Source organism: Corvus cornix, chromosome 3 (genome assembly GCF_000738735.6).
Source record: "Corvus cornix cornix isolate S_Up_H32 chromosome 3, ASM73873v5, whole genome shotgun sequence".
Taxonomy (NCBI): Eukaryota; Metazoa; Chordata; class Aves; order Passeriformes; family Corvidae; genus Corvus; species Corvus cornix.
In genome coordinates, this window is record NC_047056.1 from 31167376 (window position 1) to 31192842 (window position 25467).

The window sequence follows — 25467 nt, forward strand, 5'->3', positions numbered from 1 at the left end:
ACCCCACCATGGGTCAGCATTGACCTCTGGGGCCAGCAGGGGGGCCCTTAGTAAAGCACCCTGCACCCACTGCCCCTCTGCCGGGCCCCGCAGATGCTCAGGAATGAACTGGCACCAGCCCACCAGCTGCTCTCTTGGTATGTGCTGCTGGGGCTGGAATGCTGTGCCTTGGCTTCCTCGCTGGCCTGGATAGGCCTGGCCCCTGCCCAGGGCATCTCCCCTCCCAGCCCTACCATCCTGCTGGTCTCTTCCCATTAAGGAAGTGGAGGCAGCTGAGCTTTGGTGCTGGAGAAAAACAGGTGTCAGAGCCAAGAGTTATGGAGCCAAGTGGACAGTGGTAAAACACAGGGGAAGCTCAGAAAGCACACCCCCGCCCACACAGCAGCACCTCGCACCGGCATTTCCTCCACCTCTTGCTGGGAACGTGGAGAAAGTCCCTCTGCTGGTGACCCTCGTGTGCCCACCTCCACCTCACTGCCCGTCCCCAGCCCCAGGAACACTGCAGGAGGGAGATGGGGTGGCGGGAGCATTTCTGCTCTCCCAGCCCTTACTGCAGAGCTGGGCTGCAGCCAGTGCTTCTATTTTAAGCCCCACACTGTGTTTGAGGAGGCGAGTGGTGCGCACAGCTGAGCCTCACAGCCCAACAGGGAGAGGATCTGCTACCCACGACCCTAGAAACTTCCCCTTCTCCCTCTTGGGTTGGTACAGGCTCAGGGCAGGTTGGACCAGCTGCTTTCTCCCCTTCCCAGTACAGGCAGCAATTGGGGCAGTTGAAACTGGCATGGTCTGGTGAAGTTACTGCAAAAATATCTGGGCTGCAGCAATGGGGGTCTAGCCACACAGCCCTGGCCCCGTCCATGTCATGCAGTGTTCACCTGCTGTGACCTAGGCTGGCAGCCATCCTGTGAGAGAGCACGGCTGGGCAGGCCTGGCAACATTGTGCAGGCAGGAGTATTTACTCTGTAGGTAGCGACAGCCCTGCTGAACTCCCAGGGCAGGGAAAAGGGGCCCTGATAGCCTGTGGGATTAGCTGGGCTGAGTGCAGGCAGAGAGGAAGCACAGGACAAAGCATCCTCGTGAGAGGCACCGAACGGCTCAGGCTTCCCCCCAAGCAGGACTGAACCTCGCTGCAGGCCCCTCCTCATCTGAAGCTCCCTGACTCCTTAGCAAGGACCACCTTGCAGAGAGCTCCTTTCCTCCTGTGCCAACGGGTGCTGCTGGACAAAAAGGCTCCCAGACTAAACATCTATTTATTTTTTAATAAAACCATCATCCACCCCCCTCTGCTTGTGCTGTGTGTCATCAGGATGCCCGGGGAACCAGCAGCACCCAGGGAGAGCACTGGGCAGGAGGGGTGCTCAGCACCAGGCTGAGGCTGGGGGCTGCAGTGGCTGGGGCACAGGGCAGCCCCAGGGCCGGCTAAAGCCATTTGGCACAGCCTTTTGCCCCTGGGGAGGCAGCGAGCTGTGAACTGGTGCTGGGAGTAGAGACCATGCCAGAATGGCCCGAGAGGAGGATAAGAGGCAGGTTAGGGCATTTTCTCCCTTTGTCTGGGGCTCACTCTTTCTTCCCAAAGAACTTCTTGAAGACAGATTTGTTCTTGGTGCGAGGTGGGCTGGTGGTCTTCTCCCCAAGTGTGTCCCGGGGGCTCCCTGTTCGGGCCATGAAGGAGTGGCAGCGTGCCCGGGGCATGGCTGTCACCTGCTCCCCTATGTACAGTGTGACAGAGTAGCTGCTCCCAGCTTCCACCGGCTCCTTGGGCACAGCCAGCGGGGTGATCTTCTGGTAGGTGGCTGCAAGAAGGAGCAGTCAGTGGTAGGGGCAGGGTGCCAGCAGGCACTGGTAACCCTCTAGGGCCCTCCCCAAATGGGGGCTGCAGCCAAGGGCACAGGTATGTAGGGACCAGGTGCGTGCTGGAGCAGCATCGCATCTGTCCTCGGCTGTCTGTGAGGACAGAGGCAGTGGTGCCACCTCCTGGCGATGACAGCAAAATCAGCACTGTACCTGAGGTGAAGGAGTAGGACCTCCTCTTGTTGGCCACGAGCCCATAGTCGTCTTCTGGGCAGATGTTGTCCCACAGCCCGGGGGACCCCCTGGGTGACCACTGCTGCTCCTTGTGCCCAGTCCCCTGAGCATTCTCTGAAGCAGAATGGACACATGTCACAAGGCAAGGCCACCACAGCACATCCCTGTGTCAGCCCCAAAGAGAAGAGGGAAATGTATGACTATCTCAGTAACCCAGGAAGTGAAGTAAATGTTCCTTTCCCCAAGCCCTGAGACTCCTAGCCCAGATACCACCAAGTTCAAGGCTGACTGACAGCCTTCAGCCTCCCCCAGCTGTCTGCCATGTACTTCTTTGGGCTGGGAACAGAAGCTGGGGGACAGTGGCAACCCAACCAGACAGAAAAGTCACCTGCTGCTTCCACAGTCCCATCGACTTGGCCATCCTGGCTGCCCAGAGGCCGCTGCAGTAGTGTGCTTGTGCAGGGTAACACCACAACCTCCTGGCTCTTGGTGGTCGTCACCTGGTGATGTCCCTGGAGGTGGGAGCTCCCAGGGCTGGAGACCTTGCTGAAACTGAAAGTAGCAGAGATTTCGCTAACCAGACTGGCCACCAATGTCCTGCTGGAGCAGCACACACTGGCAAATGTGGGAGAGAGTCATAACAAGACCCAGCTGGCCAGCTCCTGGCTACTCACCTGCCAGTACCAGCAGTGCCCTCGACATGTTGTGCTGCCGCCTGGAAGTAATCCACTTCAGGGAAACCTGGGGGCACAGCAAACATCCTGCTGGATGTCCCATACAGGACTGTTGCATAGAGCCAGTCCCTGATCCCAGTGCCCATGCTGCATGGCTGCATCCTCCAACCTCCTGCTCTAGTGCCTGCTCTTGGTCCTGACAACCAGCCTAGGATCTCAGAACAGAGCTTGAACTCCTCAGGTATGGATACAGCAGCAGGAAGACCTCAGTATCACAGGTGTCCTTGCCTCAAGGGCAAGCAAGGCATTTCCAGGCCCAGAGGATATGGAGGAAGACCAAGGCACAATTATAATTTTCCTGACACGGGCTTTTTGCTGCTGAGGCACCACTGACGTCAGTTGTGCTATTCCTGATTTATAGCTGTGTATGTGGTGTGAAAACAAAGCCTCCAAATCCTGCCTGGCAGAGAACTACTGTTCCCAAGGCAGGCTAGAAGGATGCATAAATCAGAGGGCAATGTTGTGCTGCTTCTCTTCTGACCCCCCTCGGTATCAAAGGACTCAGCAGGGGCTGAACAAACATGGTAACCACATAGAGCTGGGTCCCTGCTCTGCCAGCAAGGGCTGCTCACCTGAGTTTTGCTGCAGCTTTGAGACCCATTCATTCATGAGGGGCTGGGTGGGGGCCCTCAGGAGGTATTCAGAACCATCCTGCAGCCTGCAGGGAGAGGAGGAGAAAACAGGTCAGCAGTGATGTGGAGTGCAGATGCCACAGCCCCCACCAGACCAGAAAAGAAGAGAAGCAGATGAGAAAGAAGGAAGGAAATCCTCATCTAAGCACTGGACTGAGCTGGTCCTGCCTGGGGGTGTTGGTACATGTCTGCCCACACTGGGGAGGGCTGTGGCTACTGCCCTGGACTGGGAACTCACTGAAGCCTGAAGCAGTTGGTCTTCTTGGTGTACTCGGCATCTGGGGTGCAGACCGCCCCGGAGAGGTGCAGGGGAAGGGCCACCACGGAGCTCTGCAGCATAAGGGAAAGCAAGAGCAACAGTGGGGTTGGACAGCTCTGCCTTCCTGGCCATGGGGCCCAGAGCCATCACCCTGCTGCCAGCCCCCTCCCATGTCCCCCAGTCTCCCCCACCGCACCTTGAGGCTGTCCCTGCGGTCCTGGTAGAAGCATAGTGTCTGCCTCATCAGCACGGCGTGGAAGAGGCCCCAGGCCCGGCAGCTGGCCTGTGGGATACAAGCAGGGGACAGCTGTGATGCCAACAGGTTTGTAAGAAGACAGATGGTCTCATGCCACTCAAAATGCAACTCAGCCCCTCTGAGGCTCTGCCCTTCCAGAATGGCCAGCAGCACTGCCGTGGTAGTTCCAGGAACATCCCTGGCTTCCCTCCATCCTCCGCCATGTCCCAGCACCCCTGTCCCAAAGGAGCCCCACAGCCATGTCTGTACCTTTCTCCCTCCTGCCTGCAATACATGCTTCCTTTCCAGCGTGCCCTCCATCATCTGAAACTCCATTTTACCAGGAAGGACCTGCAAGGGCACAGAGGGTGAGCAAGAACTTCTCTGGGGCTGGCAGTGCCAGCTCAGCCTCCATCATGCACATGGGGTCTATCTGACCCATCCCTGGTGTGCAATGCCAAAGTGGGAGTGGGATGACAATCAGGAACAACTTCCTCACCTGGGCAGGGGCTGGGATGTGTGTCAGCTTCAGAGGTGAAGTGCTGCCTTGCTAAGGCTATGGGTTGGCAGGGAATGTGTGTGCTGCAGGGACCCCAAATACCCCACCTAGCCCTTCCCCACCAGCTGAAGAAAAGGGGCCACAGGAGTTGGGGAGTCCCCAAATACAGGTTATGTTTGCTGGAGTGAATAACCCAGCTGCTGCCTCGGGTGTTCCCCAGCCCCCTACCTGACCCTGAGGGAGAGTCCCTGGCCTGTGGATCTCACCTTGCTGCTCTCTCTCCCCTCTTGCCCGTGACTCCACTGATTCCAGGCGCTGGAGGCATCCAAGGGGGCTGCAGACACCAGCTCCTCCATGTGGGGGGAAACCCTGAGCCTGCTGGGGCTGCCACTGCGCTCCACTCTGGGGCTCTTCTCTCCCGACGGGCTGTGGAGCAGCTGGGCAGTGGTGGGAAGGGTGAATTTGGCCACTAGCACGTTGTTGGCTGATGAGAGGATGAGGGGCCCACCAGCAGTGGTGCTGGGGCTGGGCAAGCTGCCTGCCCTGCTGCTCGTCCGGTGGCTGGCACAGCTGCCTCCTGGTGGGCTCTGTGCCTGTTGCTCGTGGGCCCCATCCCAGATGGCCTGCAGCTCCTCCTCCTCTTCCTCAAACTGCCTGTGGGCAGGGTGGCAGATTTCCTTAGTGCCCAGTGCAGGGCTCTGGGGCTCTGGAGACCCCAGTGCCCACTCAAAGACAGAGAGCTGGGTCAGGGCAGCAGGGGAAGCTGGGGACCCTCTGGGCTGGCTGCCGCTGGCTGGCTGCTGTGCACAGGCAGGGCCAGGGATGGCTCCAGCCCTGCCTGGGATGCTGGCAGGGGATGATCCAAGCTCTAGCCAAGCGGCTTTGTGATGCCTGGCCCTGCCAGTGGCACTGGGGCTGTCACTGTGGCCAAAGCGGGTGGACAGCTCATCCCCCATACCGACACGGGACGGCCGGCTTGGTCTCGAGTCCAGGAGGTCTTTACTGGTGCTGCTGGGGCGCTGCAGGTTCCAATACTCCTTCCCAGCACAGTGTGCCCTTTGCTGGCTGTAGCTGGGGTTGAAGCTCACCTCCTCAAACCACGTTCCTTTCTCACTCTTGGGGGACGTCCCCAGCCTCTTGCTGGGCCCCTGGGGACTGTGCCCATTTTGCTGCCATTCAACTCCATGTGTGCCTGTGGGCTTCCACAGCCTCACCCCTTGATCCTGCCTCTGCTCCTGCCCCTCTGCCTCCTGCTGCTGTGCCACAGCCCCTCGGTGGCACCCCAGGACCACTGCGTCCCGTGGCAGCTCCAGGCTGAGCACAGAGCCCAGGGAAAGACGGGGGCATGTGATTTTTGGGTTAGGCAGGCAGGGGTTCTGGGGGGCTGCCCCACACTCAGCATCGATGTCCTGCACCAGTGGGTTCCTGACATAGAGGAGCAGCTCCCCAAGCTGGGGTCCAGCAGCAGCTGTCCCTGGCCCCTCCTTCCTGCGACCATACTTCTGAGGCCATGTGTTGCTGGGGCCATAGCATTCCTCAGGTGTGGGCCGCAGGGAGCTGTCACCCATGATGCCCTGGAGAGTCAGCAGCCGGGCCTGCTCTGCCCTGGCCTGCTCCCGCCGCTGCAGGCTGTTGAAGAGACAGCCAGCCCTGGCCTTAGGCAGGGTGTGGGAGACAGCCGGCATCCCACCGCTGGCTGCTGGAGGGTGGCGGACAACAGCGGGTGGCCGCTTTGCGGTGCAGGTTTTCCTGGCCTCCACCTGCACCTGAGAAAACAGAGAAGGAGAGAGGGGTGATTCCCATCGCTGGAGCTTCCACCACCCTGTGCCAACTGCCCCCTTTCCATGTTGCATCTGGGAAAGCAGGGAGCAGCAGGGGCAGGCAGACAAAAATGCTCACCAGCAGCACGTGCAGTGCTGGGAGCAACATGGCTTCACCTCAGTCCCCCGAGGGCTGCTCCCACTGTAGTGCAGGCAGGGTGGAGGCAGACAAGGGAATCTGCCCATGATGGAGTCCCCCAGGTGTGGTACAGCTGGGGGTGACTCTGCCATACAGCTTTTCCCTGGCACTGCTGACCTCCAAGCCGTCACTTTTGGGTGGCTACTGAGACAGCAGTCACTGCTGTCCATCCCCTGCCAGCCCTGCATGCTCCAGGCAGTAAAGCAATGAATGCAAGGGCAGGGGTTGAGTGCAGACTCTTCCCTGTCCCTTCCTCACAGACCCTCTCCAGCTGCAAGAGTCTGCAGGAGCTGAAGCAGTGTCCCCATGTATCCATTTGGCTGGATGGTGCCCTTTACCAAAACCCTCCTGGCAGCCCAGCAGCCCCTCACCCTGCTTCAGTGCCCTCTGGCCTCTCTGTCCTCCTGCCCTCTCCCTTGGGCTTCTGAGCCCGGCTGCCCCTGGGGCTCCTCACACACAGACCTTTTTGCACAGGCTCTGGAGCAACAAAGGGATGCAAGCCCCAACAAATCACCAGACTCCCAGCCCCAGGGTTACAAGCCAAGCAACCTGGAGTGAGACCCACGCCCCCGCAAAACATGCACCTCACACAGCCCCAGCCACCCTTGCCCCTTCAGCTGGCTACACAAGGAACTGCTGCTGTCCCCCAGCAATGGAGCAGGGAGGCTCTCCCACTGGCCACCAGCTAGCCATACCTCCCATGGCTACCGAAACTACTTAAACGGAGGGCCAAACTGCAGCAAGCCCTACCTGAGGCCCCCTCCTCACCTGTCCCAGCACCCACACTCTGGACCCCACAGCACCAGAAGGGTTTTCTCTCTCCCATTGGACCAGTGCCAACAGAGCACAGTGGCATGGACAGGAGAGTTGGTGGCAGGCAGGTTCACACCATGCAGCCACACTGCCCAGCATGCAGCCTTCCCCGGAACATTACCTCTTCCACCAGCTGGCGAGGTGGCTTTCTTTTTCGCTTTAAACTACCCCAAGTGTTTCCTAAAAGCCCCTGGCAACGCTTCCAAAAGGTTTTACAGCCTGAGTGTTTAGTGGCAGGGAGCTGAGCAAGGGCAGAGAGAGAGACACACAGAGAGTTGAGGACAGAGTGGGCAAGGAGCTGCAGCAGGAGAGCGCAGGCAAAGTGGGTGGCACAAGCCGGCCTCAGCCCTAAGGCATCACTCAGCATCAGCATGGCCAAAGGCCCCTCTCAGACTGACACAGTCCCAGCAGCTCACTCAGAAACAGCCTAGAGGGGTCTCAGCTTGGGAGTTACCCCACAGCCCCCCAGTCTGCATGGGACACAGCTCCAGAGAGCGGCCCTGGCTGTGTGGCTGCTTGCCCGTGGCTCTGCCAGAGCCGCCTACCATCCCCCACGTACCGTCGGCAGTGCCTCCTCCCCTGGCCGCTCGCTGCTGGCCAGCGGCTGTGCCTTCTTCTTCTCGCCCTTCTTGCCAATGCTGAGGATGAGGTTGACCGTCCCCCCAAGACCGCAGGGGCCCCGCGGTGGCAGCAGCAGCATGGAGGTCTCGGCAGGATCCCAGGTGGCAGCCTCCTTGGGGGGTTCTGCACCGTGGGGTGTTTTGCTGCTGGGCTCCCCCCAGCTCTGCTCCACTCCTGGTGGGGCATCTGAGAGGCCTGATGCTGGTGGGGAGATGGCTGTTTTCCCTGGAAGCTTTGGCTCTAATCTTTGCACAGGCTCGAGGAGAGAGCAAGGCATGAACTTCGCTGGACTGTGGATGCTTTCCATATGGGGTGGAGCACATGAAGCATGCTGCTCCTGGGGAGCAAGGCAAGAGAGGGAACATGAAGGAAGGGCTGCTGGAGCCAGGTATTTTCTCAGGACAGCCTTCCCTTTGCCCTGCCTGAACCCCAGAGACTCCCAGAGGTATTGGCACACATCCCTCCCCTACTTCTGCACCACCCACTCCACCCAGTGCATCTGCTACCCTCAGCCTCAAGGCTGGTCATTCTCCCCAACAGTCTCAACAGGGCTGGGTACTCACCTGACCAGTGGGGGACATGCTCAAGGGGCTCTCCGGGTCCCTCCTGTCCTCCTGTCTGCTCCCCAGATCCTGCTGATACCTCTGTGCTCGCCAGCGCACCAGCACCCAGCCCAGCATGCTCTGCAGCTCTTCCAAGCGCTCCTTTATCTGAGGGGAGGAGAGATGCTGGGCAGCCTGCAAGAACCCCTGGCCCAGGGACACTGGCCCTACCAGGATATCTCACTACAGAGAAGTTAGGAGGTTTTCGGGAGTGGGATCACAGCAGCTCAGATCTCAGGATCCACTGCTGGGTGAAACTTCTTCCTGCCCTGAGCAGCCCCAGGGAGGCATAGGTGCCCCTATCCCACTTACTGGGTACCCTTTGCTCTTTCTTTCATGGTCTGTCCCCAGAGGACTTCAGGGAGTGCTGAGAATTTCCCCCCGACCCTATTTCCCCTGTCCTTACTGTTGCACTCAGGTAGTGCTCCTCAGACACCAGCTGCTGCCCTGCTGCTGCTAGTGCCTCAAACTCCTTGAGCTTCTCTTCAATTCTCCTCTCCAGCTCCTCACACGGAGTCTCCGGGACACTGGAGCTGCTTGGGCTTTCAGAGAAAATCTGAGCCCGCGTGTCCTCCGTCCAGGAGCTGTGAGCACGTGAAAGACAGGTTGAGGAACGACCCAACCCTTCTTCAGCCCTGCAGGCCCCAGGGAAGCCATTCCCATGCTCAGGGATAGCTGGAAGCAGCTCAGTGGGGTTGTAGCAAGGCTGTTGGGTCAGGACAAGATGCTGTGGGGCTGCCTCACAACAGAGAGCTGTGGTGCAACCCTGCATTCCAGGCTCCCCATGGTCACGCCTGGCTGCAGCTCCAGCACTGCCCACATACTTGCCAATGCCATGCTCTCACCAGCTCCCCCTCAACCACCACACAAGCAACCCCAACAGCTCACTGCCACTTACATCATGGCTAAATAATCCTTGAAGAAGTGCCGCAGCCGGCTGGCCTGCTGCACACGGAGCCGGGTCTCCTGCAGCAGCTCTCGCAGCCCTGCCCAGGCCCACAGAGTCTCCTGCAGCTCCTGGCTGATGGGGCACTGCTGAGCGGGGCACAGCTCTTGCAAGCGGGCAGCCGCCCTCTCCAGCTCCTGCAGCTGCCCTTGCAGGGTCTGCGACACTGCATGCTAAAGATCAGAAGGCAGGAAAGGTTCGAGATGCATCCAACCCCTCTGAACCCAGGCTGTGCTCCCCTGCATTCTGGCACGAAGGGACAGAGGGGAGGATGCTGGGACACAGGCTGCAGAGAGCGGGCAGAGCTAGCCTTGATGGGGAGCACGGGAAGAGCACAGAACTGCCTGGCTTCCCTGCCCTGCGTGCATGAGTCGCTTTCCCACCAGTGGGAAGATGAGTAAGGTGCTGGCAGCCGAGTGGTGGCACAGTGGAGCTGATGCAAGCTCTGTTCCCTTGCCTGGCCCATGCTATCAGAGGGGAGCAGAGCAGGCAGGTCTCAGCTCTGCTGGAAAATTCCATCCCAGCCTGCCACAGTGTGCCAAGGCTTACAACACCTGGGCCCCCAGAGGGGGGCCAGTGCCTCACTGGGACAGCCCCAGCCAGCCGGGACACCTCCCTGCCCGTGCTCCCCTGACTCACCTCCATTTCCTGCTGGCAGCTCAGCAAGCCCTGCAGCCCTTGGAGGTCCTTCTCACTCTTCACTGTGGTGAAGCCATTCTCTGCTAGGGCAATGTCTTGAGACAGCGCCTTGGCTCTGCACTGAAGGGCCTCCAGCTGTGGGGATACCTCTGCTACCTGGATGGGCAGGAGGGGACATAGAGGAAGATTAGCCCCAGGGTGGAACCCCCTGTGCTACCACCTGCCACACAGCCCCAGCCCACCCCAGCCTGGGGACACCCTGCCATGCACCTGCAATGGGCAGGTGCCAGCCACAGGAGAGACAAGGACACCAGCCTCTCACAGACTGGTCCCCATGAATCCCAATGCCCCTGTGTCCCACTGGGAATGGCCGAGGTGCATGCCCTGTCCCAACTAGCTGGCATGTCCAGCTGTAGGTGAACCACCCAGCTGCAACCCCAGGCCCCCTGCCTCCATCCCCTACCAGACGCTCCAGGCTCTCTGTCTCCGCTGCCACCTCCATGACCCGTTCTCGCTCCTTCGCTGCATCATTCAGCATTTCCACGGCCTCCTGCAGCTCTCCCAAGGGGTGGCTCATGTCCTCACTGCTTGGAGGCTGCTCAGCCTGGGCTGAGTGCAGGGGAAAAGACCCCTGCGAGCCGCAACGCCCGCTCCCTGGCTGAAGCCAGCAGAAACACCAGATGTAAGAGAGATGGGGAGTGACACCCCAGGCAGCTGGGCTGGAGGCGAGCACCCAATAGGGTCCCCTTGCCAACTGCAGATCAAGCCTCGGTCCAGTCCCAGGTGCTGTGTGATCCCAAGGGATGCCCGGCCGCGCTGCTCACCGCTGCAGATCCCTGCTGGCTCCGTGCTTCCTCTTCTTGCAGGTCCTGAAGGAACTCAGACAGCACCAAGGAGTCCCGCAGATCTGCTGCCCGGCGCCGCAGGGCTGCCTGCACGTGTGCCAACCTGTGGGGAGAGGTGCCCATCAGAGGTACTGGCAGCCTCTGCACCTCCTCAGGGACAGCATCCTCCTCCCCACCCAGCCTGGGGACCAGAGAAGAGGCACCTTCCCCCAGGACTCACTTGTCCTCCACCATCTCCACTTTCCTCTGCATCTTCCTTGCTCCCTCGTGCTCAGTGGGCGACTCGCCTGCTGCTTCCTCCCGCAGTGCCTGCAGCTTGAGGCCGCATAGCAGGAGCTGCTTCTCCAGCTGGCCCATCTCTTCCAGGTCCTGGCGCAGCTCCACTGGGCTTCTCATGGTGGCTGGTTCCACGAGCAACCCAGCCACAGCTTGCAGCCACCGCTCAGCCTGGTCCAGCTCCCCCACCAGCCTCAGTGCCTTCAGGGAGAGCAGAGAACCCATCAGCCTGGCTCTGAGCCACCCAGAGGAGGCAGAAGCCGTGCTGCCATCGCACTGTGGGTACCTGGGCACCGGCAGCACTGGCAGCACAGTTGGAGAAGGGTGCAAGCTGCAAGGCCAGCCAGAGATGTCGGTGCCAGTGTTGCAGCTCCAGGCCCCACAGGTGGCAGCTTCGCTTGGTGATCCCCAGCAAGCTGCTGCCATTGGAGCACGCCCTGTGCCCACCCCAGCCCTGCCTCCACATACCTTATCGATCTCTTGCAGCACTACACCGTTCTCCTGGTGCTTCCTCTGCAGGTCCTCCCACAACTGCCCCAGTTCCCGCAGCATGGCCTCCACCTGAGGGCTCCCGGGAGGCTTCCCTTGTGCTGGGCCCTCCTGGGAGGCAGGGAGGGCAGTTAGGATGGGCCCCACCTGGAGTCCTATCCCCCACCTCACATCCAAGCAGGCTCACCAGGAGCACAGCCCTGGCACTGGAGCTGGGGGCCAGGGGCTCTTTCTGCATCCGTGCTGCCTCCAGGCTCGCCACTGGACATGGGGGGACTCCCATACCCACACTCTCCTTGTGTGGGGACAGAGTCTGCCGAGGAGCAGGAGACATGCCGGGTTAGTGCCCAGACCAAGGGTGTGTGCACAAGCATGCATGCCCACAAGCAACAGGAGGGGGTCAGGGAAGTGAGTCCTTTCCCAACACTGTCTCCTCTTGGATGGGCAGGGAGCAAAGGGGACTCTTGGGGAGACGTTACCGCATTCACTACCTGGCAGACGTCCTGCACTTGGGCCTCCAGCTGCCGCATCCCCCACTCAGCCTCTGCCTCTCTCCTCCTCCAGCAGAGAGAGGAGAGGGACAGTCAGGACTGCAAGGTTCCCCCCTTGCACAGGGGAACCCCATCCCTGTCCCCTCTGACTGTCCCACTCCCACAGCCACCTCCACAAGCCAGTACCTTTTGTTGTCCCCTCCATGAGGGGGCTGTCCCACTGCTGGGGAGCCAGGGCTGCTCTCCTCTCCTTTCTTGTGCTCTGACATCTTCTCCAGCACATCTTTTGGTACCTGCGGCACAAAGGTTCCCATTCCTCCTCGGCCAGCACAAAGCATACACTGCTTTGTCCCGGGCCTGGCACTTATCACGTCCCATAACTGGCGGGACCAGATCCAGGAGTGTTCGGCTTGGACTTTGCCCAACACCTGAACTCCTTTCCCTTGTCTTCTCAAAGCAGAGGAGCTGAAGACACCTGGAGGAAGACAGTGCTTACCACGCTCCCGAGTCCTCTTGTCCATTTGGGGGCTGCTTCCTTCCCCACAGCCCCATGACTGCTATCATCTCCTCGAGGTTCAACATTTGGAGCTGCAGCTTTGCCCCCTGGGGAACTGCTTGCCCGTGCTGGAGCCTTCTCTGCCCTGGGAAAGGAAGGCAAGGGAGGCCCAGGGACCAGAGGATGAAGAGAGACCTTGAGTGGAGCTGGTGCCCCAGAGACAGCCTGCTAGGGGCTAAGCCAGGTCTTTCCCAAGCTTCTGGCTCCAGTGCTGGGAAGTCAGGGCTGGGACCCTGGTGCTCCTGCCCAGCTATGCCCTACCTCAGTGCCTGCTGGAGCTGCGCCCAGCTCTCCTTTACGTCTCGGTGCCTTGAGGTGACTTGGGCTGCCAGGCTGGGCTGCAGGTTTAGGAGCTGGGACACAGTCACATCCAGCATCTGGAGAAGAGAGAGCAGCTGGGACATGATGGAAACAGGGTTGATGAGGGACAAACCACCATGGCCATGGGGCGACTGTGTGATGACAACGCATCACCAGCCCTGTGGGGGCAGAAGAGGCAGCGAGTGCTGATCCCAGTCCTCTGCTGCCCCCGGGGAGACTCCCCTGTCCATCACACAGCCTCAGCCACCCACGCAGCTGTGGGGTGCCCACAGAGCCCACAGCCCTGCAGGCAGCAGAGCTGACCTGGGAAGGCACACATTCCCCCTCTGTCAGGATGCTCCCCAGGGCTCAGAGGACAAGGAATAGCCTTGCACTCACCATCACCTGGCTGGCTATGTCCCTGACATCCCGATCCTGGCATGGCTTGCCCTCCCCAGGCTTCCCTGCACTGCAGATGCTGCTCTGCTGTAAGAAGAGGCCATGGTCAGCAGTGGGAAGAGGATAAGGCCCTGCTCCCAGCTCCAGCAGAATGAAACAGTGCAAAGCTGCACTTGCCAACCTGGCTCTCTTTCTCCACGCCCTGGTTCCCTCCCCAAACCCCAGGCTGAGAGTTCCAGGACCACAGGAGACCTTGTCCCCATGCAGGGGACAAGAGCAAGGTGCTGCCCACCAAGTTTCATTCAGGCCATGCAACAGCCCTGCATACCACGGTGAACCTGGCTCCAGTGCAAATACCTTTGCATGGATGGCCTCGAGCAGGATATCTGCCTGCTGGAGGAAGGAGGCCACCTCCAAGGCCAGCTGCAGAGCCTCGTGGTGCTCCTTCAGGGTCCCCTGCAGCCGCAGCCACCTGAGCAGGTGGAAGGGGAAAGGTGAATGGCAGTCTGTGCCTGTCTGGGGAGCTGTGCAGAGCTAGGCCAGGAAGTCTGGGGGGTCCTGCTTCCCAGTCAGTCAGCTCCTGGTGCTCAGCTCAGCCCTGTTCAGCCCATGTGTCCTCCACTCACGTTTTATTGAGGTGCTTGCGCCGGGCTGAGATGTTTCTGCTCTCACTTCTGCCTTGTTTCTCCAGCTTCTGGGCCAGGCTGTTCAGCTCCTTATGCAGATTCTGGAACTGCTGCTCCTCCTGGCCCAAGCAGAGAGGAAAGACATCAGCATCCCTCCTCAGGGACCTATGCCATGCCCCAGCCTCAAGGTGGTTGGTGTCCCTGACACACCAGCAGCCCCCCAGCAGCCTCTCACCTGCTTCAAGTCAAGGATGCGGCGGGTGAGCTGGATTTTGTCCGGGCTTTCCTGCAGGAGGGCTGCCAGAGAGGGCTTCTCCTCCTGGGCCAGGCAAGGGTGTGAGAAGATGGGGGGACAGGCAGGCTGTCCCCTTCCCCAGACCATGCTTCCCACCCCCCAAACCTTGTGCTTGATCCACGCCTCCAGCTGCTCGGCTTTCCTGTTAAAGTCCTGCAGACTCCGCAGCCCCCCCAGGGCTTTGCTCTGGCTGGCAGCCGTCTGCTTCAGGAGCTGCCACTGGTCCTGCAGGGCCAGCAGCTGCCTCCGCACTGCCTCAGCACTGGGGCTTGCCCTCCACATCAGCTGCTCGCCCATCTGTGGGGCCAAGGGACCCACTCAGCACCAGGGGTTCCCAGGGACCCTCTGCTGCAGAGAACCCAGGGACACAGGTGCTGTGGGTAACAGGAGCCATGCCACTCCATGCCATACCTGGCCTCACCTGATTGAGCTTTATCAGCGTGTTCTCGAAATCCTTCATGTCCCGCTGCAAGGTCTGAGCCACCTCCTCCCAGTCCTGGAGGTCACAGCCATCCTTCAGGTCCCGCAGCTTGCCTCGCACCCAGCCCTCTGCCTGCAACATACAAAGAGCCACATGGCTGGGGGCCTCCACCAGAGCATCTCAAGGCTTTGGGGACCCAAGCCCAAACCTTCCCGGAGCTGTGACAGGGACTGGAGCGCACCCGTTCAGCTGACAACCCATTTGCTCCGGGAATCAGCAGGTGGCCAGCACAGGCACTCAGAACAGCATCTGTGGCAATGGGGGTGTGCAGGTGTGCAGCACCTCACTCCTTTCCAGCATCTGCCTCAGCCCAGCAGGAGAAGCTGGGCCTGCCCAAGCAGGCCAGTCGGCACAGCACATCCCTGCACAAAGCATCTCTCCTCGCTGCACCCTGCTCCCCAGTGCAAACATCCACGCATTCTTCCCACCATGACATGGAAGCAGCCCTCCCACCATCTCGGTTCCCATGCTGCTGGGGAGGGACAGGGTCTGAGAGGAGGAGGAAGAGGATGGGGGATGGGAGGAGCATGCGCACATGGAGAGGAAGCAGGGCCCTGGTGTGGGCTGACCCCCTCTCCCTGGGGCTGACAGCCAGGGAGAGGCAGCCAAACATGATCTCATGCCACAACCATGGCTTCGCTGGGCTGGGAGTTCAACCCTCCCTGCTGCGCACCCCACCCCACAGCTCCCATGAAAGGCCGCTGCTGGTGGCCCTGCAGCCCGCTTCCTGTGCAGCCCCTCGGGTGAGTGCCCCAGCTGCCCTTACCTGCAGCATCTCCCGGTTGAACTGGGCTATCAGAGGACTCAGGTCGAGGAGAGGGCCTGCTCCCATGACGCTTCGCCCGCTGCATCTTGATGCTGCAGCAGACTCCTTGCCCTTAGGGCTCTCTTTCTGGGGTGATGACACTGGGGATCCTGCCAGCTGGGGGGAGCAGAGGTGGGGTGGGGGTGTCAGTGTGGTGCCCCAGGGAGCCCTCCCCATCACCTCCCAGGAGCATTTCAGAAACCCAAATTAAGTAGGTCAGCATGCCTTATTCTTGATTCCACTCCTTCACTGATGTATTTGGGGCTCTCCTCCAGCACACTGAGGTACCACTTCCCTCTACCAAGGCCACACTGGTGACTTTTGCAATGCCAGCAGGGGGTTGCTGGGTTGTCCCTCAAGTGGGTCACTCCCTGGGTCGTTCCAGGCTGTTGGGAGGGCACCCAGCACCTGGGCCAGTCCCAGCACCCACACTGGAGATGGATAGAGGGCTTGCTGCCCCTCCAGCCTGAGGATGTGCATCCCAGTGAGGAGCATTCACGTCTGTAGCATCCATTTGGTGTCACCCAGGGGGACACTGCCAGGGGATGGGATGGAGGGGCCATGGGGCAGGTTCCTGGTAAGCCCCACCACTCTTTTGGTGGCACCCAAGACCCCCATCCCCAGTGAGTGGTTGGAGGGAGTGGAGAGTACAGCATCTCCCTTGGGACTCAGCCTTGTGGGCAGTAGACGCTGACAAAACCCTCTGTCAGGGTTCCAGCTCTGCCAGGGGTGACAGCAAAGGCCAGCCAATGAAAGTGCTGGCCTTTCTCCAAACTCAGCCCTGGGCCCAGCTGCACGCAGCCCAGGGGACAGCACCATCACCCGGGCAGTTACTTCCCACCCTTCTGCCCAGGGATGGGGATCTAACTGCATACTAACTGGTGGCAAACAGGAAACTGAGCATTTTCAGGAGGAACTCAAAGGTGCAGGGCTTGCTGCCTCCTCTCAGCAGGCAGAAATTGCTCTGGGGCCAGCCTGGGACACCCCTTCCTCCTAGAGAGAACTGGGTGTGAGCTGCCCCACAGGGTCCTAGCTGCCCCTGAGCCCACCAGGGAACAATTTTCCAGGAGCCTGTGGAGCAGTGGGGTGCAGGCAACTGTTTCAGGCTCTCTAAGCACTCTGGCATGTGCTGCCCTGCTGACAGCATGGGACTCACTTTCCAGTGCCTGTTCTACTTAACCACAAGAACTACAGAAATCCTCTGTCTTTTCTTTTTTTTTTTTTTAATAGCAACACAGATTCTCAGGCCCTCCTGTGACTCTGTGATCTTTAGTCTCTTGACTCAGCCAGGGCTGGAGGAGCCCATAATCTGGCTCCCTTGGAATCAATAAAACCTCTGGGTGCTACGCAGGGGGCTGATCCCTTGCCCCATCATGCCCAGCTTGCTCCCACACTCTCTGAAAGAGGCAAGGCTCCATCCACACCTGAGGCTGCGAGCAGCCTCATTGCTCAGCTCCAAGCTGCACATCAGGCCCCCCTAATGCTGAGGGCAGGGGGACATACCACATAGAAGGGAGAACATCTGTCCACCGGAGAGCAGAACACACTGGCCTGAACACTCCCAGGCTCCTGCTGCTTGTCCTCTGCATCCACATCCTTCCTGAGGAAGACCTAGAGGCAGGAAGGCACAGCTGTGAGCCTGGTAGTGCTCAACTGTCCCAGCAGCCAAAGAGACAGAGGAGCATTCACCCACCTCCCCCTGCTGAGGGACGGAGGTGGCTGTGGCAGCACCCAGACACTGCTTGGCTGGGCTCTTGCCCATCCCCCCTTATACACCGAGGCCAGGCTCCTCCGAACAGCATCCACAGCTCCCACCACATGCTCAGCAAGTGGCAAGAGCTCCTACACCAGCTTTGCTCAGTACCTTCTCCATTTTAGCTTCCAGTACCCCCCATACCCTTCTCTCTCCTTGAATTGACTCCAAAGCCAGCAGAAACCTGTTTAGTGATCACCACTGGTCCCTGGTCATCTAAGGATGCTCAGAGTGAGGTTTCCTTTCCCTCCTCCAGGACAGTAGGGCAGAGGCATGGGGGCACAGGATGACATTAACTCCAACATCATGAACCTGAATCCTCTCAGCTGCTGATCCCTGATCTCAGCCTAGCTGGGAGACAAGTTAAGGGGGCAGCTGGCTTGCAGAGAAGGGCTTCCAAAGGTCAGGGGTGAGGGTGGAAGCAGGAGAGGCAGGAGGAAGGAAGTCCAGGAACTGTGGCCAGGCACAGAGAGGATGTCCAGGATGAACTCCACATTACCTTATCCTTGATGCAGCACAGCCCCAGGAGGAGAGGTGCGTGGGATTGTTTGGATCATGCCCAAGGGCATTAAGCCTCATCCTCTACAGATGGATCTTTTCTTGGGCTGTTGGATATAACAGGCTGATTTAGGGACCTCATTCCACTCCCTTTCTGCGGCCACCTTGCTGTCTCTAACAGCCATCCAAGCAGGCACAGGGCAACAGAAACAGGGTGGTGGACAATGTGTGCTGCCCTGACAACTCCTCCTCCTAGACCACCGCAAATGGGGTGCTGGATCAGCCAGAGCCAGCCTACCTCTGCTCAGGCCACTCCAAACTGAGGACACTGTCCAAGGGAAATGAACCTAGAGAAGTCAGAACTCCCTCCCTCCACAGAACATGGCTTCCCACCATCTCTGCAGGACTGCAGAAGAGTCCTGACATGAATGGCAGCCCCCAGCACTAGAGCTGCTGCCACCAAAAAGGCTCAGAGCCCTACAAACAGCCCAACAGCCTCTTGGAGAACAGCACCATTGGACCTTTCCAGGGGCTTGCAAAGCCTGGCTGGTGGCTGCAGAGGTCAGACCATTGCCACATGCCACAGCATCCCATCCCAGGCAGGAAGAACAGGCAGGGTACAAGGCTGAATCACAGCCCAGCAGGCACAGTGAGAACTCAGCAGGATGGTTTTAGAAGGGGAAGGCAACCCCTTGCCTGACCACGGGGCTGAGAGGTTTGGATGCATATTTAGGGAATGATAGGGAGCTAAATGTGATGTGCTTGTGAGGCATAAGACCCTAAAAAGTTCTATGCAGTAATGTCTCACGCCAGCCCCCAGGGCTCAGCCGTGGGAGACAAGCCTGCAGGTGACACGGGAGCTTTATTTAAAGTCCCTGTCTCACGATCCGTCAGCCGCAGGAAAACAGGGCTGCCAGCACAACGATGACTTCATCCTTCCCGCAGAGCTGCTCCACCGGGACTGCCCCCCCTCCTCAGTCCCTCTGGCTAGAGCTGGGTCCTCGACCCGGCAAAACAACAAACTCTCTCAGCAAGCGAAGTCTGGGAGAAGGAGTTGTGCCTGCTGCGGCATCCATGAGGTGCTGTGCTAAACGCCCCCCAGCAGGACCCCAGGCTTCATGACATGAGCAAAGCCACATGTGAAACGAGTGCAGCAGCCTCAGCTGCCGCCTCTGCAAACACTTCTTTCCCCCGCTAGAAGCAAAATTAACACGGCACATATGCTTGCCGCATTCCCATAGAATAGGCGCCAGTGACTTCCCACGAACAAGAAGAGCGGGGCCAGACCCTCCTAGGCAGCACTGTGCTCATCCCGGAGGAGCCCTCATTCCTGCGGGGCAGGAGCGAAGGGCAAATCCAAGGACTGCGGGGAATGCTTGGGAAATTAGTACCGTGCTCTGTGTGGGACACAGTGTCCCTTCTCTCCTCCAGATGCCATCCCACGTGTTTTCCCTGGCCCCCCAGCTCCCTCTTTCCCTCCCAAAGCTCCATCTTGCAGCCTGCCCACCTCTTTCAGCTCCACACGCTCATGCTGGACAGGGAGGAGGGGCCGATCCTGGCAGCCTCCTGAGAGTCGCACACCACCGTGCCCAGCACGTGTCCCTTCCTTATATGAAAGAGGGGAGCCCTCATGCCGATGCCCTTTGGGCTGCGCAGACTCCGGCCGCCCAGCGGAGGAGCTGCTTGCGTGCCGGAGGAAGCGGCACCTCTTGCGAGGCTGTGCCTGGCCTTTATTGGCAATGAAGATGAGGGTTTTGGCAGTGGACTGTGCGGCTCTCCCTAGCACTATCCTGCCGGGAAACCAGCTGTTGCAGGTCAGGGTTAAATCCCAAGGAGTTCCTGCCTGCTCTTGCCAGAAACTGCGACGTCTCCGAGATGCCTTCCGCCCCATCCCACCCCCACAGGGGGTCTCCCGGGCTCCGGCACTGTTGAATTCGTACCTCTGCGCCTGCTAGCGCTCGGACTTGGCGGGGGAGGGGGGAAGGGGGGGGATGCCGAGAGCCCTGGGTCCTGCTCCTAGCCTTGTCCCAGCTTTGCCTGGCTGTGTGGCCCTTCATGAGTCACTTCCCTTCTCCCAGCCTCCGTTTCCCCTCTGGTAAACGAGGAGGTGAGTTCCCAGCTCCCCGCACACAACGGCATCATCACAGGCACCCCGAAAGCTGAGCCCTCCATAGCCAGGCTCTGGGGCAGGGCTTTTCTGGCTCATCTTAGCCCCGGGGAAAGCTCATCTCCGCTCACCCGCCAAGACTTCCTGCCCTCCAGCCCGATGGTACAGAGACGTGCGTGGGGGGCACATGGGAGGAAGAACAACTACCACAGGAGCCCTGCAGCGAGTGTTGCCTGGACGGCACGGGGACAAGGCAACAGGGATGGGCGCAGCCTCCCCAGGACCTACCCATCCCTTGGCAGCGAGGAATGGGGAACGGCACGGAAGACGGGGAGAGAGCAGGGCACAGGGTACCGGGATCGCTTACCTTGAACTGAGCTTTCCCTGTCCTGCTGTTGTTGTTGTTGTGGTTCCTCTCGCCGCCGGCGCGGGCAGGGTTCCCGGGTCCCCCTGTCTCTCCCGTGCCAGCGTCCCCGTACCAGTTGGACAACGTGATCTTCTTAATGGAACGGGCTAGGGAGTTGCGGTTCAGCCGGTCCTCGTCGGTGCCCCCGTCCTCACCGGGGCTGGGGCTGCGGGGCTGCTCCGCGGGGGCGGCGGGGCCGGCCCGGGCGTGGGCCAGGTAGAGGGAGATGCGCTCGTTGATGCTGCGACGGAGGCCGCGGTGGCTGTCCAGCGCGGAGGCGAGGGCGATGCCGGGGCAGGCGTCTCCGGGAAAGTCCGCGGCACATTTGGGCAGCGAGAGCCTGGTGCTGATGGTGAAGGGCTGCACCTTCCTCGCCGTGCTGCCCGACATCCTCGCCCTCCCCGCTGCCCGCTGCGGGCAGTGGCGGTCCCGGCCCGGGCACCGTGGGCTGAGGCGGCGGTGCGGGGCCCCCGCCGCCCGGGAGAGCGGGTGATGGAGATCGCCCGGGCAGCGCCGGCTCCTTCCCCGGGGCGGGCGGGGGCGCTCAGCGGCGGGGCGGCCCCGCGGCGGGAGGCAGCGGGGCGGGGGGCGGCCCAGCAACCATGGCCGGAGCGGCGAGACGCAGGCGGCCGTCCGGCCTCGGCTGCCTGGGCGGGCCCTCCGCCCCCGCCGGGGCGCGTCCCCTCCCCTGCCCGGTCCCTCCTCCCGCGGCGGGCCGGGCAGGCAGGAGGAGTCGCCGCGCCCTGCTCTGCCTTGCCGGGTCCGTCCCGTCCCGTCCCTGCCCGTGGCCGGCCGGTTTCAGTCGTCCGCCTTCTTGCGCAGGTTGAGGAGGCAGAGCAGGCAGGTGAGCAGGGCCTGGCGGCTCTCCCGGGAGCGCAGCCGGCGCCCCAGGCGGCGGAGCGGCGGCAGCAGGCGCCGGCGGGCCAGCGGCAGCAGGCGGGCGAGCAGGGCGCGCAGCAGCGGGGCGGCCAGCGGCGGGGCGGGCATGCTGCCCCCGAGCCTGCGAGCACGGCGTCACACCCCGGCTGACCTGCAGGAGCGGGGTGCTCGGCGGCTCCTCACGTTTTGGAACGTCCGAGCTGAGCGGGATGTTGGAGGGGTCCTCACCCCCCTGAGAGCGGGGGGCTGCTTGGGGCAGGCTCGAGGGAGATGCACTGGAGGGGGCTCCTTCCCACCTCTTGCCCTGGTCGCTCTTACCCTCCTTGGGATCCTTCCTGCTCTGGGACACCACTCAGTGCTTTATCCCGGAGCAGCCTGGACTGCTCAGCTTCCCCAGCATGGACCTGCCACCAGCCCAAACGACAGGAACAACTCCAGGGAAAGGAACAACAAAAACCCCCAGCTGTTCATTTAAATGCCCCCTCCTCCCAGGCCCGACACACACTCCCTGAAAGTGATACTGCTTCGCAGCCGAGGCCCCATTTGTCGGGGTGTCAGTGCAGGGGCGAGAAGGGGGGCAAGGCAGGATCAACATCTGCCCACCACAGAAATGTGGGCTGGCAGGGTGGGGTTCTGTTTCACTACAACGCTTTGCCACAGCCCCTGAGGAGGCAGCTGAGTCCGAAATATGCTTGCCTGTCATTCCCTGCCAGTGCCAGCAATTGTCACCCTGCTCCCATAAGAGCCAGGAATGCAGACCAGGTGAGCCAACAAGGAGAGTGGGCAAGGGATGGCCCAAGGCATCATACACTGAGGAGCAGTTGGGAACTCCCCTGAGAAAGAGCTTTGATTTGGCTGCATGAGTGGCTCAAGAGCAGGATGGTAAGCAGTGTCCTGCACTTCCTAGCTCTGTTCCAGGGTTCCCAAGCCGAGTTAGCTTGGGGCAAGCAGCCAGGGGAGAGCAAGCTAGCCAGAGTGAGAGTGCAGGCAGGAAGGTCCATGGTCACATCTGTGCCCTTCCGCTTCCCTCCTGTGCTGAACCTTTGTTTGTTCCTGATGGCTGTCTGTCTTCATTTCCTCCCCTTGTTGTTCCCTTCCAAAACCCTGCCAAGGCCCTACTCTTGGCTCTCACTCAAGAAGAATTTAGGAGAATGAACAGACATGAGGGACCAAAAGCTACTGCTCTATTTCCCTGCCTGCCTGCTGTAAGCTGTCCCTTGCCCAGTGAGTCCCATCCAAGGGTGGTTAGTTCAGCCAGGGTGACCTTTCCCAGCCCCACGGATTCCTCCCAGGGAGCCAGCCATGGATGAGGAAAGCAGGCCGGCTGTGCCTCAGCACGGGGACACCATGTGCTGAAACCAGAAACAGCTCCCCGACGGCCCCAGAGCTTCAAGGACCGGGGTTGACGTCAGCCCCTTGGGACTGGCCTCCTGGAGGCTCCCAGGCTTCTGGTCTGCTGTGGTCAGCGGCCGTGGGGCTCAGTGTGCGCTGCCGCCAGCCCCGTGCTGGCCGCCCTACGGGGAGCGGGAAGAGCTCAGACCAAGGAAGCAGGAGCCAAAGCTTTGCTGCAGCTATGCCAGGGTTTACATTTCCCCAGGAGGGAGTGTCTCCCCTTTGATCAGGGAGGCAGTGGGTGCAGTGCTTGGCCTGCTCTTGAGACTCCTGGGCTCACTGTGCTGCAGCCGATGCTGGATAAGCCTTGCTTGGTGCCTCAATTTCCCCAGCAGTACAGCTCCACTGGGAATATCCTCACCTTGTGCAGAGGGCACTTGGAACATCCTACCTCTGAGCAGGCTGAGGACCACTGGGGTGAAAATTGTAGCATCCCAGATCAGTGTTAGTGATGACAGTAATGGAGGAGAGTGGACATCTTATTCACCAGGGAGCCTTTTCCTAGGAAAAGCCCTGCCTTGAGCTGGGAGAACTGATCATCCTGCTGTCGCTACTGGAGGAATCCTGTCCTCCAACCCCACGGGGAAAGGGATGTGCTGACCAGGTGAAGAGGTGTGGCAGCACATTCCTGGGAGCATTGCCTCTGAGTGTTACATTGTATCTGAGTGTAATGTTGAGATACACACGGGAGGGGATGGAAAATTCTTTGGGAACAAAGGGGCCTCTAGTGTGTGGCCTTTGCAGAAACCTGTTTCTTCCCGGGGAGGGAGCACAGGAGGCTCTCACCCTGCTTTGAGAGCCAGATGCTTGCAACATCCCAGCACTGGGAAGAAGGTGGGACAGGGCTGTATTGCCAAGCTCTTGGGACTCATAGAAAAGGCAGATTTTTTGTCTCTTACCAAAAAGGCAGAGATTTTCCCGAGTCACTTTCCCCATCTGGAACGTCAAGGTCTTTAGCCTCTGTTCACAACTGGGCAAAAGTACAGCCCAGGGAGATGAAGGGATGTAAACTTGCTCCTCTGTCCAGTCATGCACAGAGCTGGGAAGAGAATGCAACCTTGAAAGAAAACAAAATTGCACCAGTATCTAATTCGAAACGCAAGATTTAGTGCATTTCCTAGGCCAAGGTACGTAGAGCCTTGCTGTAACTTCTCTGATTCATGGAGGACTTTCTGGTCCTGCAGTCACTGCTCTGTCTCTCAACACTTTTTACTTGTCTATGTTTCATCCCTCTCCACCAGGGGACTCAAAATTCCTCACCAGATGGTTGGCTTATGTTTTGCTGGGTATGTGTCAAGACCGCTTCCTTTCAGGCATCTGTTTTCTTTATTGTATCAATTGCATAACCACATATTGCCTATTAATTGATGGGAAGGGCTGAAATCCACTTCCTGAGCCTAAACAGGGACTGTATACCCCTCCATAGTACTTACTCCTCTCAGATGATCAGTTAGCAACTGCACATTGGCAAACAAGGAGAAAGAGATGCCCTTGGGCAGCACAAAGATGGTGTGGGCTTCTGGTAAGCCTGTGGATGGAGCAATGCTGGTGAGATAAAAGGGCTGGAAGCAGCTCACACAGGGGCCTATCCTCAGGGTGGTGGCAGGACTGTGCAGAGCTGTCCTCTTGTCTTCTCTTCCCTTCCCTGCCATCCCAAAGCCCTGGGAATTCAGCTTGTCCAAAGCCCAGCCCCTTCCTTCTTGCTGCTGAGCAGGGGTGAGCTCACAGCCCACACATCCTCTGGGCAGCTCCTGGGCTTGGAGCCAGCCGGCACCTCCATCTCCTCTGGGAGAGGATGGACCATTGGGAGGCCACATCAGAGGAGGCACAGCTGGAGGGTCGTGGGTGTGGGACATGCCAGCATCTGGGCAGGAGATGGCTGTGCTACCTCCTGGTACAACTCCTCTTGGCTGCTGCTGCCTGTCTGTGGAAGGAATGTCTTCCGAGCAGTCCTGTTGCCTGTCACACAACAGGCAAAGCCAGCACAAGCCACCCCATGAGTGACCTGCCAGCACTCAGCCTGCTCCCAGAACAGCATCTCTGCTCCGTGGGAGGGCAAGGCCCTCATGCCATCTCAGAGGGAGGCACAGGGGACAGAGCCGATGCTTAAACAGGCTGTTGTGTGATAAAATCTCCAAAGGATTTAGCAGGGATCCTGGGAGGAAGGGCATGACCCTTGGGTACCTCTTCACAAGATGTGTGAGATCTGCTGCAAATCTTGCTCTGGACAGCACTGGAAGCTCTCAGAAATGGTAGGGGAGGAAGATGAGAGTCAGGAAGGCCAAGAGTCTTTTGTTATAGGAAACCTCACCCTTCTGGCAGGGATCCTAGAGGGTGCTGGTGGTGGGGACACTGGTGGCACCCAAGCACCCAGCCCCGTGCAGGAGGAACACGGGCCATTCCGGCTGAGGAGGGACACAAGTGCTATAAATAGGCTGTTTAATGCACTGTGGCCAGGCCCTGGAAAGCCCCAGCCCATGCACATTCCCTGCTGCTGGCACTGAGACGGCAGCTGTTGAAAAAGGCCGAATGCAGCAGCTACTGGCTGGTGCTCCTGGCCCTTGCCCCAAGTCTCAGCCCTCCCGCTCCCCTTGTGGAGTGGCTGAGCCTCTAGCATCCTTTGGCATGGGTGCCAAGGCTTATTAGTGTGATGCCAGCTCTGTACTGATGTTGGGACTGCTTCCTGGGCTGGCAGTGACCGCAGGATGCTACTGGTGCTGGAGGGACAAGGAGGATGAGGAGAGGGCTTTCCTCCCTGACATCCTTTGCAGCAGTAGGGACACCGCCGTGCCTGGGTGGGAGCTGTGGGGCCATGTCAGAGTCAGCTGCTGCCCACCCACGAGCCCTCAGCTGTGGCTCTCCCCAGCCCCAGCTTGAGATGCTGGGCTGGGCCCCCACTCCCCGT

The 25467-nt window shown here is 60.0% G+C and overlaps 1 protein-coding gene across 5 annotated transcripts; it reads right to left on the reverse strand.

The window, feature by feature from the left end:
• Positions 1–1231: 1231 nt before the first annotated feature.
• On the reverse strand, positions 1232–20842 carry LOC104684410. Of its 5 annotated transcripts, none has more exons than XM_039568709.1 (32): positions 20253–20842; positions 17031–17138; positions 15489–15644; positions 14663–14794; positions 14347–14538; positions 14182–14265; positions 13947–14065; positions 13678–13792; positions 13321–13404; positions 12883–12998; positions 12562–12706; positions 12252–12358; positions 12066–12135; positions 11762–11887; positions 11554–11685; positions 11030–11286; positions 10789–10912; positions 10428–10622; positions 9965–10120; positions 9278–9498; positions 8786–8963; positions 8341–8487; positions 7716–8114; positions 4651–6150; positions 4156–4236; positions 3847–3933; positions 3630–3721; positions 3332–3417; positions 2700–2766; positions 2414–2577; positions 2005–2139; positions 1232–1793 (listed from the first exon to the last, which is right to left on the reverse strand). In XM_039568709.1, exons 1-32 carry the CDS (start codon positions 20679–20681, stop codon positions 1558–1560), a joined length of 6240 nt encoding a protein of 2079 aa, XP_039424643.1. In that variant the 5' UTR covers positions 20682–20842; the 3' UTR covers positions 1232–1557. The 5 variants fall into 5 exon arrangements, with proteins under 5 accessions (XP_039424643.1, XP_039424644.1, XP_039424642.1 ...); XM_039568710.1 differs by having other exon boundaries at positions 12066–12129; positions 13321–13407; XM_039568708.1 differs by having other exon boundaries at positions 12066–12132; positions 13321–13407.
• Positions 20843–25467: the final 4625 nt, after the last annotated feature.

Excerpts from the sequence above, each read along its gene's own strand:
- LOC104684410 (XM_039568707.1), bottom strand. The coding sequence starts at position 20,681 with ATGTCGGGCAGCACGGCGAGGAAGGTGCAGCCCTTCACCATCAGCACC. Across the intron at positions 14,795-15,488 it reads TCAACCGGGAGATGCTGCAG|GCAGAGGGCTGGGTGCGAGG; the intron begins GTAAGGGCAGCT and ends TGTATGTTGCAG. Across the intron at positions 2,767-3,331 it reads AAAGCTGCAGCAAAACTCAG|GTTTCCCTGAAGTGGATTAC; the intron begins GTGAGCAGCCCT and ends CTGTGCCCCCAG.